Here is a 14,965-nt window from a genome sequence, read left to right as displayed (position 1 = left end):
AGTTTACAATCTTGGAGTATGACTCTAAGACTTGTTTTTGGAACGAAGTATGATTCATCTTCTTGATTTAACCATTTCAACAATTCATGATTCCTCTTCTTAGCCATAAGAATGCACTAAGATGTTCTTAGAGGATCAATTGTGATATGGGTTTTCCATAAACATTAAGATGATCATAAAACATGATACTAAAGTACTCTCCCATCTTTTCAGATTGGAGAAACTTTTATCTTTCTGCCTTATTTGATTCTTCTCATTCGTTCTACCATACATTGAATCTTTTCCAATGTTTCAGAATTATACTTAAACTTGTAAGCATAACCATGTTTACTAAACTTTAGTAAATCATCAAAAATAGTCCTTCACTTGACTCACGTATCCATGTGAACAAGGAATTATTCTTAATTTACCAAAGATGAAAATTCTCATTCATCATACAATACAACATGCATGATTCCAAGTTTCTGTCCAACTGAAACTTGGGTGATGAGAATCTTTCCTTATTTGGTAAATTATGACACTACCACAAACGAAAGAATCAAATCTATTTTCCAATATTGCTATCAACGGAAACATATAAACAACAATTTTTCATAAATGCCATTATAAGGAGATATAATAAAATAAAACAAAATTTTATTTATAACATGCAGAAAAGACTTCTCCTTATAATTCAATTACAAATGAAAACAATGTTATTACATATTTCCTAGCAATCTATCATAACTCCTAAGCAGCAGCTCAAAAATCCGATCTTCGAACCATGCGATTGAAATCCATCTTCGCAATCAGATTCAGCATACTCTTCCCTTAAGCTTCCTTCTCTTTGCTTCGATTCTTCAAAACATTAAGATGCGACCTAGTCACATCATGTATTAAGAATCAACAATTAGGAACTTAATAGAGTTGGATAGTAGACTTACCTGAAGCTGAGTCAAACTTTTGATTCTACCTTTTCTCAGATCTTTCAGGTAGTCAGGGAAGCTTCGCAACCAATGCCCCTTCCCTTGGCAACAGAAACATATTGACTCTTTGGGAATGGTACACGGGACAATCTCAGACTTAGACTTTCTCTTTCCCTTAGAAAGAGAAATCTTTTCTGGACTTCCAATGTTTCCATTGTCAATGACCATGGAAGTTTAGAGAGTAGATCTTCCCATCAAATTTGCTTTTCCAGTGCGTCAAATCATTGTTGATTCAGCAACAACAATAAATAGGTAAGATCAATAAGGGTCATGTCGTGGTCTGTCACATAGTAGTCCTTAATGAATTCACTATATGATTCAGGAAGTGATTGAAGAACCCAGTCAACGGCCAACTTCCTTGAGACTTCGACACCAAATACTCTTAGCCTGTCAGTATGTGACTTCATCTCCAAGACATAAGTACACACAGGCCTTCCATCTTCATGTTTCATTGTAAGTAGGGCTTGAGTGAACTTGAATTTTTTAAGTCTTTGAACTTGTGGGTTTGGGAGAATTATTGGAAGAGGTGGAGGAAGTGAAGTATGACTTCCACGATCCAACCGCGGGACATCATCTTCAAGAGGAAAGCTTGTTCCAAAGGATTTGGGAAGACCATAGTTTTCTGAACTAGACATATACAATGGGAGAAATTGAAGTTAGTTGATTTAAGTCCTTAATATAACACCCAAATGAAATATTAAGGCTAGGACCCAACATTACAATTTGGAAGAGAGATGTCGTAATCCAAACCGCAAAATATTTGAACGTAGGTAAATGACGATTTACCAATTTCCACCACGAAAAAAGAAAAAGAGTTTTAGGTTTTAAGTGAATTGAAACTCCTAGATCCTTTGAGATTCATTGGAAAAATTAATTGGCATGTTTAAATCTCGATTGTGCCCTTCAAGTTTGTGACTAGGATGCCAAGGATCACAAACAATGTGTCAATAGCCATCCAAATTAACTTGATATACCAAATGTTACACCACCTAATCAATGTGTCGGTTAACCACACACACTCCATTGATCTATGATTAACATCAAGCTACCCTTTGTGACGCACTATCAATCCCGATTAGTGTGCCGGTTAACCACACACGCTCCACTAACGGCTTAACAAGGTGCAAAGTTCAATTTCATAGGTTAGAACCATATTCACATTTTCCTAAGTAACTAAGATTTGGGAATTTATAAGTGTTTAGTTACTTATTATTTATCATTATACTTTTAATGAAGGGATAATTAGAGTCCTATCCTACCCGTTCAGCTAACGACCCTCCACCAGTCAAGGAAGCGGTGGGTGAGAATGGACACCCATTAAACTACCATTTTATAGGCAGTAACCTTATACCCCCCCCCCCCTTATAGACCAGCTTTGTGAATGAGGCCTACTAACGGTAAGACTGACTTTTACTCTTATACATATATATATATATATATATATATATATATATATATATATATATGTGTGTGTGTGTGTGTGTGTGTGTATTAAACCTATAACATTATAATAGTATAAGGGTTGAATTTTAAACTATTAAAATTCTAGGGTTTAATTTGGAATTAAAGTATTCATAAGTGAAACTTTACAAATTCCAAAACTTTAGGGCAAGTTTTGAACTATTCAAAAACTTTTGGAATCCATAACTTAAGAGTTTAATATAGGTATAAATGAAATGACTCTTGGAAATCCATGACTTGAAGACAAGTTATGGAGTTCATAAAACCATTTACGAAAAGAAATCTTAATTTTTCTATAACTTATGAGTTTAAGACTCTTTTAAATAAAAAATTTTCATTTTCCATAAGTTGAGGACAAGTTATGGAATTCATCTAAGGGCATTTAAGATCATCAATTATTCGTTCTGCCATACATCGAAACTTTTCCAATGCTTCAGAAATATACTTAAACTTGTAAGTATAACCAGATTTACTAAACTTTAGTAAATCATGACGAATAGTCTTATCGATCTTTGTGGTGGACTTTGATCAGTGCACAAGAATTAGTACTCGATCCCTTAGTCCTTCACTTGACTCACATATACAGGTGAACAAGGAATTAATCTTAACTTTCCAAAAATGAAAATTCTCATTCATCATGCAATACAACCTGCATGATTCCAAGTTTCGGTCCAATTGAAACTTTGGTGATGAGAATCTTTCCTTATTTTGTAAATTTAGGCACTACCACAGATGAAAGAATCAATTTCATTATTGCTAGAAACATACAAACATTAACTTTCCATAAATGCCATTGCAAGGAGATATAAAATAAAGTAAAAAAAAAAATTATTTATTTATAAAATGCGGAAAAAACTTTTTCCTTACAATGCAACTTTAAATGGAAACTATGCTATTTCATATTTTATAGCAATCTATCATAACTCCTAAGTAGTAGCTCAAGAATCCGATCTTCGAACCATGCGATTGAAATCCATCTTTGCGATCAGATTCAACATACTCTTCTTTTAAGCTTCCTTCCCTTTGCTTGATTAAAATGCAACCCAGTCACATCATGTATTAAGGATCAACAATTAGGAACTTAACAGAGTTAGATAGTGGACTTACCTGAAGCATAACCATACATTCTGACTAAAGATATCAGGTAGTAAGGGCAGCTTCGATTCCAATGTCCCTTTTCTTGGCAATAGAAAAACACAGGCTCATCTGAGCCAGCACATAGAGCAGTCTCAGAAGTGGCCTTTCTCTTATGATAATCACTTTCGACCATGGCCGATTCCTTACCTTTAGGAGAAGGAATCATTTCTGGGATGTTCATGTCAGCTTGAGTGGCAGACCTTCCAATCCAAGTTGCTTGACCATTGCGCCAAATCATTGCTGATTCAGCAGCAATTAGCAAATAGGTAAGATCTATTAGGGTCATGTCGAGATCTGTCACATAGTAGTCTTTAACAAACTCACTATATGACTCAGGAAGTGACTGAAGAACCTAGTCAATAGCCAACTTCCTTGGGAACCCGACACCCATCATCCTTAGCTTGTCAATGTGTGCCTTCATATCCAAGACATGTGCACACACTGGCTTTCCATCCTTGTGTTTACTATCCAATAGGACTTGGGTGAGTTTGAACTTTTCAAGTCTTCGAGCTTGTGGGTCGGGGAGAGTAATTGGAGGAGGTGGAGGAAGTGAAGCATGATGTTGTGGGACATCATCTTCAAGAGGAAAGCTTGTTCCAAGAGATTTGGCAAGATCATACTTGTCTGAACCAGACATCTACAATGGGAGAGATTCAAGTTAGTTGATTTAAAATCCTTAATATAACACCTAATATGAAATATTAAGTCTAGGACCCAACACAATATATTATAACTTGGAAGAGGGGTGCCGTAATCTAAGCTATAGAATATTTGAAGGTAGGTGAATGACGATTCACCAATTTCCACCATGAAAAACGAAACAAAGATTAGGTTTTAATTGGTTTGAAACTCCTAGATCTTTTGAGATTCACTGAACTTTTCAATTGCATGTTTCAATCTCGATTGTGCCCTTCAGATTTTGTGACTGGGATGTCGAGGATCACAAAACAAGGTGTGAATAACCATGCAAATTCACTTGGTACCCGTAATATTATCACCTAATCAATGTGTCGGTTAACCACACGCGCTCCACCGATCTATGATAAACATTAAGGCACCCTTTTACATCCTTACTAGTCCAAGTTAGTGTGTCGGTGAACCACACACGCTCCACCAACGACTTGGTAAGGCACAAAGTTTAAATTTCATGGGTTAGCACCAAATTCACATTTTCCTAAAGTAACTAAGATTGGAAATTTATAAAAGGTTTAGTTACTTTATATGCATCATTATACATTTAATGAGAATTATAGTCCTTGTCCTACTCGTTCAGCTAACGACCCTCCACCAGTCAAGGAAGCGGTGGGTGAGAGTGGATACCCATTAAGCTGCCATTTTATAGGCAACAACCTTATACCCCCCTTATATACCGGCTTCGTGAATGAGGCCCACTAACGGTAAGACTGACTTGCTCTTATACATACATATATATATATATATATATATATATATAATTAACTTATAATACTATAAAGTATAAGGGTTGAATTTTAACTTTTAAAACTCTAAGGGTTGGAACTAAAGTGTGTGTGAGACTTTACAAATTCCAAAACTTGAGGGCAAGTTTTGAACAATTCAAAAACTTTTGGATTTTCATAACTTATGAATTTAATTAAGGTTTTAAAAAAACAACTTTTAATGAAGAGACTCTTGGACATCCATAACTTGAGGACAAGTTATGGAGTCCATAAAACTATTTATGATGAAAAGACTCTTCAACTTTTGTAACCTATGGTTTTTAAAGGACTTTAAAGAAAAGACTTTTGGTAATCCATAACTTGAGGACGAATTATGGATTCCATTAAAACACATTAAGATCAAGAATTAACTAAAAAAACAATTTGCAAATAATTCCTATGATCTAACAAAACTCATAAGTTCATGAACATCCATATCAACAATTTTCATAATCATATGAACACATAAAAAACTTAAAATTTTGATATTAGCCTTTGAAATTGGATTAGCATAATTAGTACAATATCAAAAACAAGTTTTATAAGTCCAAAACAGTTTAGTCTAATGATTCTAGTCCAATTCCATCTTAAAAACTAGAAAAACTGCACTATGGGTCTCCTACTCGTCGAGTGCATGAACCTACTCGATGAGTAGGATGAAGATGAACATCAACTCGTCGAGTCCCCCCATGGACTCGGCGAGTTCACTATGCAGACAGCAAGTTTTTCGATTTTTTTCAACACTTTGCATCAAGTATTCAAGAAAACAATCCTAGGCTCTGATACCACTGCTGGGTTTTGAGCATTCGAACACTGCAATGGTCTACATGCAACCCTATAAACTTCGATCTATGTTTTCTCTATAATACATGCAAATAAGAATTTCCAAGGTTTACGTCCTAACTAGCATGGCATGGGGAACTTGAATCATAAAATTACTAGTAGAATGACATACCTTTTAATAGTGGTTGATTGCTTGGAGTTTGAGAGCCTAGCACCAATAGTGTGGATGCCTCAAATGGAAATCACAAATCACCACCAACTTTGGAAAACTCTTTAGAGAATAATGCACTCTTGAAATCAGCCACCACTCTTGTTCACACACAACTAGTGTCAAATCAAGTGCCAAGGACTCCTTTATATAGTGTGAAGGATTAGGGTTACATCCATGTAAACCCTAATACCCATGACTCTTCCTTTCCAAGGATCCATGGTTTAAAAGCTCCATGTACCATCCATGGACTCCAATTCAATCCTAGCCCATTCCAAATGAGTATTAGCCCACACTATATAAAATACAAGAGCCCATATTTAATTAGTCACCTCTTTTATCACCAAATTAATTCTAAATTAATTTATGATCAATACTAATTAAATAATATGATTTCATATTAATATATTATAACTTATAATCTATTAACATCATAAACATATTATTCTCAAAAGATTATCCATACAAATTGTTCGGGTGAAGTGCAACCCAAATGGACCATGTCGGGTCGGGTCAAGTGCATCTCAAATATTGTTATGGACTTAGACACCTTATCCAACAGTGAACGATGTGTTCACCCTGTGTACTCTAAACCCTGGCGAATATGCGACTTAGTGTCCGCTGTATAAACCCTAGAGACTATGCGACTTAGTGCATGTTGTATAAACCCTGGCGACTATGCGACTTAGTGTCTGTTGTATAAACCCTGGCGACTATGAGACTTAGTGCATAAACCCTGGCGACTATGCGACTTAGTGCCTGTTTTATAAACCCTGAAGACTATGAGACTTAGTACCTTAACCCTGGCGACTATGTGACTTAGTTCCTGTTGTATAAACCCTGACGACTATGAGACTTAGTGCCTAAACCCTAGCGACTATGCGACTTAGTGCCTGTTGAGTAAACCCTGGAAATGATGGATTTCGTGTTGATTCCTTAGGATGATCCTTAGGAATGAATGAACGAGGAATAGCTAATTCTTAGGGTAGATCCTTAGTAGTAAAGAAGATAATAGGGATGGGTAATTGGGTTGATTGTTTGATGTTTAAACATAATAATTATATTATTGTGGGTTGAAAACCCTACGTACTCACCAGGTTTCCCAACCTAACCCACTCAAGCGTATTTAAATCACAAGTGTTGTTATGAAGTTACATTACACTGATAGATTAAATAAGTGCAGATCACTAGTTTAAATGAATGTAAGTTCTTTTTATGCTTATGTTTCTGTATTGACAATGACATCCCAAATGTTTTGAAAATGAATAAAAATACATTTATTCAGAAATGCTTTGCTAACGTATTTATCATGTTTTAGTGGGAACAAATTCCGCAACATTTTTATTAAAAGAAATACTCTGATTTTTATAAAGCATAAACAAAATCGGTCTTTTCTGGCGGTGAAAATGGGGATGTCACAGCTGGTATCAGAGCATTAGTTTAAGCGAACTAGGAATAAGGATTTATTTCTAGACTTAAACTTAGGATGCTAAGAAATGATCGTGAGGAGTGTGTCTAATATAATTTAGGTAGTACACCTGCATAGACATAAATGCTAGCTTAATTAGGGAAGATGCCTAAAATGCTTTTATGTGCTAAATGATTTGTGATGTTTTATGCTATCGTTTGATCAAATCTATGGTTTGATGCCGACCAGATCTGGAAATTTTATGTTTGCATATTTCTAAACATTTAAATACGGTATTAGAACTAGCATGTAACTTTTCTGAGTAATAAGGAGGATTACACGTCTAAACCTTCTCTATCTACATTCTCGTCTTAGATGCACTAAACGCATGCTTCCATAAACATAGCATCATGGTGAAGACTCGTAGAGAATTGAGTAAATGGAGGAAATAAAAAGGCTTATGATAATGAATGACATCTATCGGAAGATATTGTAAGAGTGGTATCTTGTCTTTAGAATATGTCTGATAAAATAACAATACATTCAGAGGAGTACGGTACGTCTGAAGTACACCTTCGATTGGCAGGATGATGGAACGATTTGTGTACTTCTTGAAGTTGTCCCATCGTATGGAGATTCCACCACCAACCGAGTTGAAACAGAAATGATGATTAAAGATACGCATGGAGGAAGTCCTATTAGAGTCTAGGGAAAATTTTATGATTGTTTGGACACATTTGTATGTGTTAAAATTGTTTTTGTGATAATAACTTGGAAAGCTGCGAGACAATACTTAGGACGAGTATGAGTAGGTGTGAATGTTAGTACTAGAGGCCTATACTACCGGAAGCACAGGACTCGCACTTGGATCAGGGAAAGTCACAAGGTTACCAAGAAGCTAGTAATTGATTTTGTTTTGTTCATGTATGTCGTTACCATTGTTTCGGTAATGACTAAGAAGATAACTGTTATTTCGACCCTAGCGGTCATATCAAATCGAGTCTGACTAAGATGAGTATGTTACGTGGTTCAGAGAACCAAGTTTGATGTAGCATCCGACTTAAGCCAGAAGATTGAAGTGAAAGATAATCAAAGAGAATGTGATCGTTGTTAAAGTAAGAAACTTGTAGCTAGAAATGCTACATGCAAAAAGGTGATTATATCACATTAGAACATGAAGGAAGGTATATTCCATTCTGGAATTTGACTCTAAGAGACCTGAGTCTAAACATTGCATCACACGATGTTAGGTCATTAGAATATGACACATCGGTCCATTGTAGTAATCAGAGAACTTATTTTGAGTTCATTAAGAAGAAGAAGGAATCTCCAATAAGGATCGAGATTGTGATTGTAAGGTCATAATTTTGGAGTCTAACATGAGATAGAGAGCAGGTGCGAGATCGAGCACTACTTGCAGTCAAGAAAACCAGGAGTTAGATACTCATTCAAAGGAAGATAGAAGTTACAATTATTACCTAGGATGAGGAGATAACGTATGGATTCATTATACAGCCCTGTTTCGTTGATGATTTCGGGGCGTAATCATCCTAAGGGGGAGATAATTGTAACGCCTGTAGATTCGGGCTAGTTAATTTAGAGACAATAAACATCAAAAATGAGTTTTTGATGGAAGATTATTTAGAAGGAGTAATCTAAACCAAGTTGTAGAATATGTTACAAGAGTTTCGTACATATAAAGAACATCGAAATCGGAGTTATAACGAAGAAGTTATGGCTTGTCGAAGTTTCGCGACAAAACTGGCACGACGCTGTGAGACGTAAATATTGAATTTACGATAGAGGACTTTTTAACCTTAGAAATCTAAACCAAAGTTGTAGTATACATTAAACGAAGAGAGTGCATAAAAAGAACGCCCAAATCTGACTTCGTATGAGGAAGTTATGATTTTTCTAAGATTTGGCTTGGTAGTGCACAACCCGAAATTCGAATTTTAGATTGATCGATTTTTGGTCAACGCAACCTAAATGAGAATTGAAGATCTCATTAATAGGATCTCAACGGTAAAAATACAGACGAAAACGGAGTCCGTATGTAGAAGTTATGAATTTTACGCGGTCATTTAACAGTATAATCTTCTTTTACTGTTAAATTTAAGATTGGTCGAGAATTAGCCGATAACGTCAAAAGGAAAGTTGTAGATCTTATTTTTACCTACGCGTGGATATAAAGAACATCGAAAACAGAGCTCGTATGTGAATGTTATGAAATTTTGAAAATCGGTTGTTTTACCCCCTGTGTGCGATGTCACGTGTCAGCACCAGGCTTTGCCCTGGTGCCCAAGCTAGCTCACGACGTGAGAATGCTCCTGGAGGCCTAAAAATAAGATGTGAAGCTAGCCTTCATTCCTCACCAATTCACTACTTCTTTCCCTCTCTAAACCCTCTCTCTAGCCCCTAAACCCCCCAAAAAGCCTAGGGAACCCCCCTAGCACGAGGCGGAAGCCCCAGAGCGCTCGACGGCTCCGAAAAGAAGAGCCTTTGGCTCAGAAACTCTGCTTCGGTGGAGCCCGATTTTGAGAAAAACCCGCTGTAAGTGAGATACGTCTACCATAATTTAAATATAGCTTATATATAAATATAATATTGTTAATATGAACCTATAAATAAGATTTATCAGTGATTCAAAGTCGTTATACTAATTGATCTACTTACCAAAATGATGTCTAGGCTATGATTTAGTAAGGTGTTTAAAGTGGGATTTCCAAACAGTATACTTCGTATACCAAACGAACCTTACCTCCGATATGATCCTACCTAGTTGTTCCTTACTTGATAGATCATGAAGTAGACTCTGAGTTAATGATGAATCTAGACTAATAATTAGTCGCAATAAATATTAGACTAAAATCTACTGATAATAATACTAGGTTTCGTCGAAGGAAAATAGAATCGTTAGAAGCAAAGCGCTGCCCGAGTTTGGAATCATCACTTTGACAAGTGAATGCATAGTTACTTTTATCTTACACACATATATGAAGTATTTAATATAAGTTACATGCTATGTGTGCATATTATCTGTATACTTGCTATCTATGCTGGATGAACGAGTGTATACATGTTTTAAATGATTTAAATTGTATGCGTATTTTATATCTACAAATTATGTTGGGTAAAACATGGGTAGATGAAATATGAGTTGGATGATGAGATGAGAGGTGATATAGACCATGAGATAAGGGCGAGAGGTGAACAATGAGAGAAGCCTTTTTCCCAAGCGTTGGACCCGTCATCTAGCAAAGTATGGATCACAACCACAGACTATTCTAGACAGTCCAGTGGAACACTAGCAGGCTCGCAACCTGTAGGTGTTGTGAACGATGTGTTCACCCGGTGTATTCTAAACCCAGGCGACTATGCGACTTAGTGCCTGCTGTATAAACCCTGACAACTATGCGACTTAGTGTATGTTGTATAAACCCTAGTGACTATGCGTCTTAGTGCCTTTTGTATAAACCTTGGCGACTATGAGACTTAGTGCCTAAACCCTGGCGACTATGCGACTTAGTGCCTGTTGTATAAACCCTGGCGACTATGAGACTTAGTGCCTAAACCTTAGTGACTATGCGACTTAGTTCCTGTTGTATAAACCCTGACGACTATGAGACTTAGTGCCTAAACCCTGGCGACTATGCGACTTAGTGCATGTTAAGTAAAGCCTGACAACGATGGATTTCGTGTTGATTCCTTAGGATGATCCTTAGGAATGAATGAACGAGGAATAGCTAATTCTTAGGGTAGATCCTTAGTAGTAAAAAAGATAATGGAGATGGGAAATTGGGTTGATTGTTTGATGTTTAAACATAATAATTATATTATTGTGGGTTGAAAACCCTATGTACTCACCAGGTTTCCCAACCTGACCCACTCAAGCTTATTTGAATCACAGATGCCGATATGAAGTTACATTACACTGAGAGATTAAAGAGGTGTAGATCACTAGTGTAAATGAATGTAAGTTCTGTTTATGCTTATGTTTCTGTATTGACAATGACATCTCAAATGTTTTGAAAATGAATAAAATACATTTCTTCGGAAATGATTTGATAACGTATTTATCATGTTTTACTGGGAACAAAATCCACAACATTTTTATTAAAAGAAGTACTCTGATTTTTATAAAGCATAAACAAAATCGGTCTTTTCTGGCGGTGAAAATGGGGATGTCACAGGAACCGTTGCCATGAAGGTCTCAGTTCCGCAGTAGAGTCGGTAGCGTGAAAGGTAGTCGGAGACTACTGAAAAGAACCTGTTGATAAAGTACGTTGACCGAGCATGCCAGCCGAGTCAGCAGGATGAGTCGGCCGTGGGGCAGTAGGTTGTTGTTTGCGAGGCTACTGATAGGCAACAGTAGTATACGAGGACTTCTAATAAGCAGCAGCAGGGTGCAAAGGGTGCCAAGGGGAAGCAGACTATCCGAAGGTGCTCCATTGCGAGGCAGCAAGAGGCCATCGCATCAGCGGGTACGAGAAGTGCAGAAAGGGAGGTTACAAAGGGCGAGATGCAGCAGCTGGTTGACCACACTGATCTTGACCCAACTGTCGGTGGTTGTAATGGGACTCGTTGTGATTGTTGTTGCGGTTATTTTTTGTTTCGGTTTCCGTTGTTGCTGCAGTTTGAAGATCGAGATGGAGATCTCGTGTAGAGAACCGTGGGTGTAGAGCCGTGATCGGTGTGTGAAGCATTGACTTGACAGGGTCAAGAGAAACACCGTTCTTCCAACAGGAGGATGGATCAAGTTTGGACAAGAGTGGGAAAAGGATCCTTGTGTCTAATCGTAGTGGACATGTGATCAAATTTTGGAGAGACACCATTGAGAAAATGGGACAAAAGCGTTCGTTCGGGTAATGGGAATCCAATATTAGCAAGTAAATCAGTTGTGACCTTCATTTTTTCATAAAATTCATTAACAAAATGATCTCCCATGGACATGAGACGAGGTTCATTGTCCGGTTCCATAACCCTAGCTTCTTTGTTGTCCTGAAATAATGCTTTAATTGATAGCTAAAGAGAGTTTGCAGCGGACCGTGTTTAGTGACTATGTTGAGAAGGGATTGGGTCAAGGTTCCATATATCCACATCTTGACAAGAGAGTCAAGTGTATACCATTCTTCATCATCGGCATTTTCAGGTTTGGAGGATCCGTCCAAATGGCCAAGGACTCCAAAACCAGTATCGTGGGTTTGAAAGAGTTCACGCCAAGAATCGTGATTGAGTTGGTTCAAATCGATGATCAATGGGATGAATGTTTTGATGTTAGTGATGGCGTATGGTTTCACATTTGCTGAGGAGTGCTTGATTCTGGCATGGTGACAATGACAAGATGAAGTAGAAGATGGAGAACAGCGACTAAGAGGCAGCAAGAAAGAAAACAGGCGGCAGTAGGGAGGATCGGTGGTGAGATGTAATCACAGAGCTTGTTATTGTGTTGATGCCATTTTAAGGCTTGTATAATTTTCCCATAATCGAGACTTATATTACGGATCACTATAAATACAAAATACAATGCATACCCTACTGGGCCTATACAATTGTGGGCTAAATACATTGGGCTGATACAATACTACATATACACTAATACATTTAACCGCAATGAAGTTTTTGATTTGTTATCCTTCATTTCTACAATAGATCCATTAGAAATTTCTTTATCTTTTTTTCTTTTTTTGCACAAGTTAATACCGGGGACTGATAGCTACCATTTAAACTAATCGGTTCTTCACAACATGCACTTTAGTTTGATCCAATAAAAGTGTGTATGAAGTATGATATCTAAATCAATGGTTAGTGAAACCATATATTTGACCAAATCCAGGCACCAAAGAAACTTTAGATAATATGATACAAATTCATTGATTAAATATGTAGCAAAAGATTAAAATGGGAGGACAGGAGGAACAAGAAACTAAATCTAAACTTCTTGAATCTCATCCAATGCATAGTTGTTGGTTGAAACATTTGCATAATTCACTTTGGTAAAACGCACAACAACTGGGTATCGAGACTTTGGGTCCTGCAAATCATATGAACATCAAATCCCATGCTCAAAACACATTCATTATTCACACCAAGCATATCATCTTACCTGATCTACAGTAACAACCGATCCCACTCCCTTAAACCAGTACGACTCCTTCCTCAAGATTTTCACCTGCGTCCACGAAATCATATTATATATCAACCACTCAGCTCCTTTCGTTATATATATGCATGTATATATATATATATATATATATATATATATATATATATATATATATATATATATATGTGTGTGTGTGTGCGCGCGCGCGCGCGTGTGTTCAGTGTGTAAGTGTTTATATACCTTAGCTCCTCTCTTGGGTCCAATCGGCGGTGGCTTAGGCTTAGGCGTCTCTGCCTTGGCTGGTTCAGCAGTGGCAGCCGGTGGTTCCGTATCTTCAGCAGCCCTAACAACCAGTCTTGAAACTCTTTTGTCTTGGAAAGGTAAGGAAACCATATGACACTTGACGGTGGATGTGTTGGAAGTGACATTTGGTGTCACCAAGAATCTTGAAGCAGCAGATGCCATACTGCAACTTGCCATTATCAACGGATTTGAAGGTGTTGACTGTTTGAGATGATGAAGAAGCAGGTTAGTAATTGAAGTTCAAAGGTTTTGATTTGATGTGGTTTGAGGATTTTGAGTGAATGGTGTTGTTCTTGTTTGAGAGAGCCAGTAGTGTGTTGCCACGTGGGTAGTCATATCCTTCTTCTGGATAGATAATGTTGCCCCACGCCATTTGGTTTCTAAACTTAGCCCGCTCGCTACCTATCCAAATCTCTCGTTAGAATATACCTGATATTCCGATCATAATTCGTAGATTAAGGTTATATGTATAACTTTACAACATTTGTGTAAGCTTAAGTTATTTTCCAACTTTCTTATATCATAATTTTTGACAAACTAAAAAATTAATTTATAAGTATAACATTCCAAGGTGTTTGGGAAAACTTTTAAAATAATTTTTTTGTATTTTAACTTTTTTAAAAGCTAAGCTATTATAAAAGATCTTTTATAATGATTTTTTGGCAAAAAGAAAAAGTTATGGTTTTAAAAGTAGAATTTATGATTTTTGATGATTTTTGGTTTTTTAGTCTTTGCTCCTTCAAAAGTTAATCCAAACATATTTTAAAACCTATTTTTTGGGAAAAAAACAATAGATAAGAGTAAAAAAAAACTATAGATAGAGTAAATTACGCGAATGGTCTCTATGGTTTAAGATAATTTACGGGTTTTTGTTACGCGTTTGGTCCCTGTCTTACCTAAAAAAACTATTTTGCCCTTGATTTTCTAATTTATTTAAATAAATACACCCTCAATCCCACCCATTCACCTTATCTTACATATTCCACCATTTTTCTCTATTTAAATAATAGTGTTTTTTTAGATAAGACAGGGGACCAAACGCGTAACAAAAACAAACAGTAGGGACTTTCCGAGTTAAAAAAAATAAGTTATGGACTAAGCGCGCAAATTACCCCAAACTATAGGGATCATTCGTGT

General features: G+C 36.6%; 1 protein-coding gene across 1 annotated transcript; it reads right to left on the bottom strand.

Annotated features, from left to right (window-relative positions):
* Nucleotides 1–13,268: 13,268 nt before the first annotated feature.
* LOC145068409 (photosystem I reaction center subunit IV A, chloroplastic-like) lies at nucleotides 13,269–14,105 on the bottom strand. Its single transcript, XM_079015372.1, has 3 exons — nucleotides 13,766–14,105; nucleotides 13,526–13,591; nucleotides 13,269–13,453 (listed from the first exon to the last, which is right to left on the bottom strand). The coding sequence occupies exons 1-3, from the start codon at nucleotides 14,003–14,005 to the stop codon at nucleotides 13,352–13,354; spliced, it is 408 nt and encodes a 135-aa protein (XP_078871498.1). The 5' UTR covers nucleotides 14,006–14,105; the 3' UTR covers nucleotides 13,269–13,351.
* Nucleotides 14,106–14,965: the final 860 nt, after the last annotated feature.

The sequence above is a fragment of the Lactuca serriola genome, chromosome 8 (assembly GCF_051521515.1).
Source record: "Lactuca serriola cultivar US96UC23 chromosome 8, Lser_US96UC23_V15, whole genome shotgun sequence".
NCBI lineage: Eukaryota > Viridiplantae > Streptophyta > Magnoliopsida > Asterales > Asteraceae > Lactuca > Lactuca serriola.
Note: the sequence above shows the minus strand (reverse complement) of the source record. Positions and strands in the feature narration are given on the sequence as shown.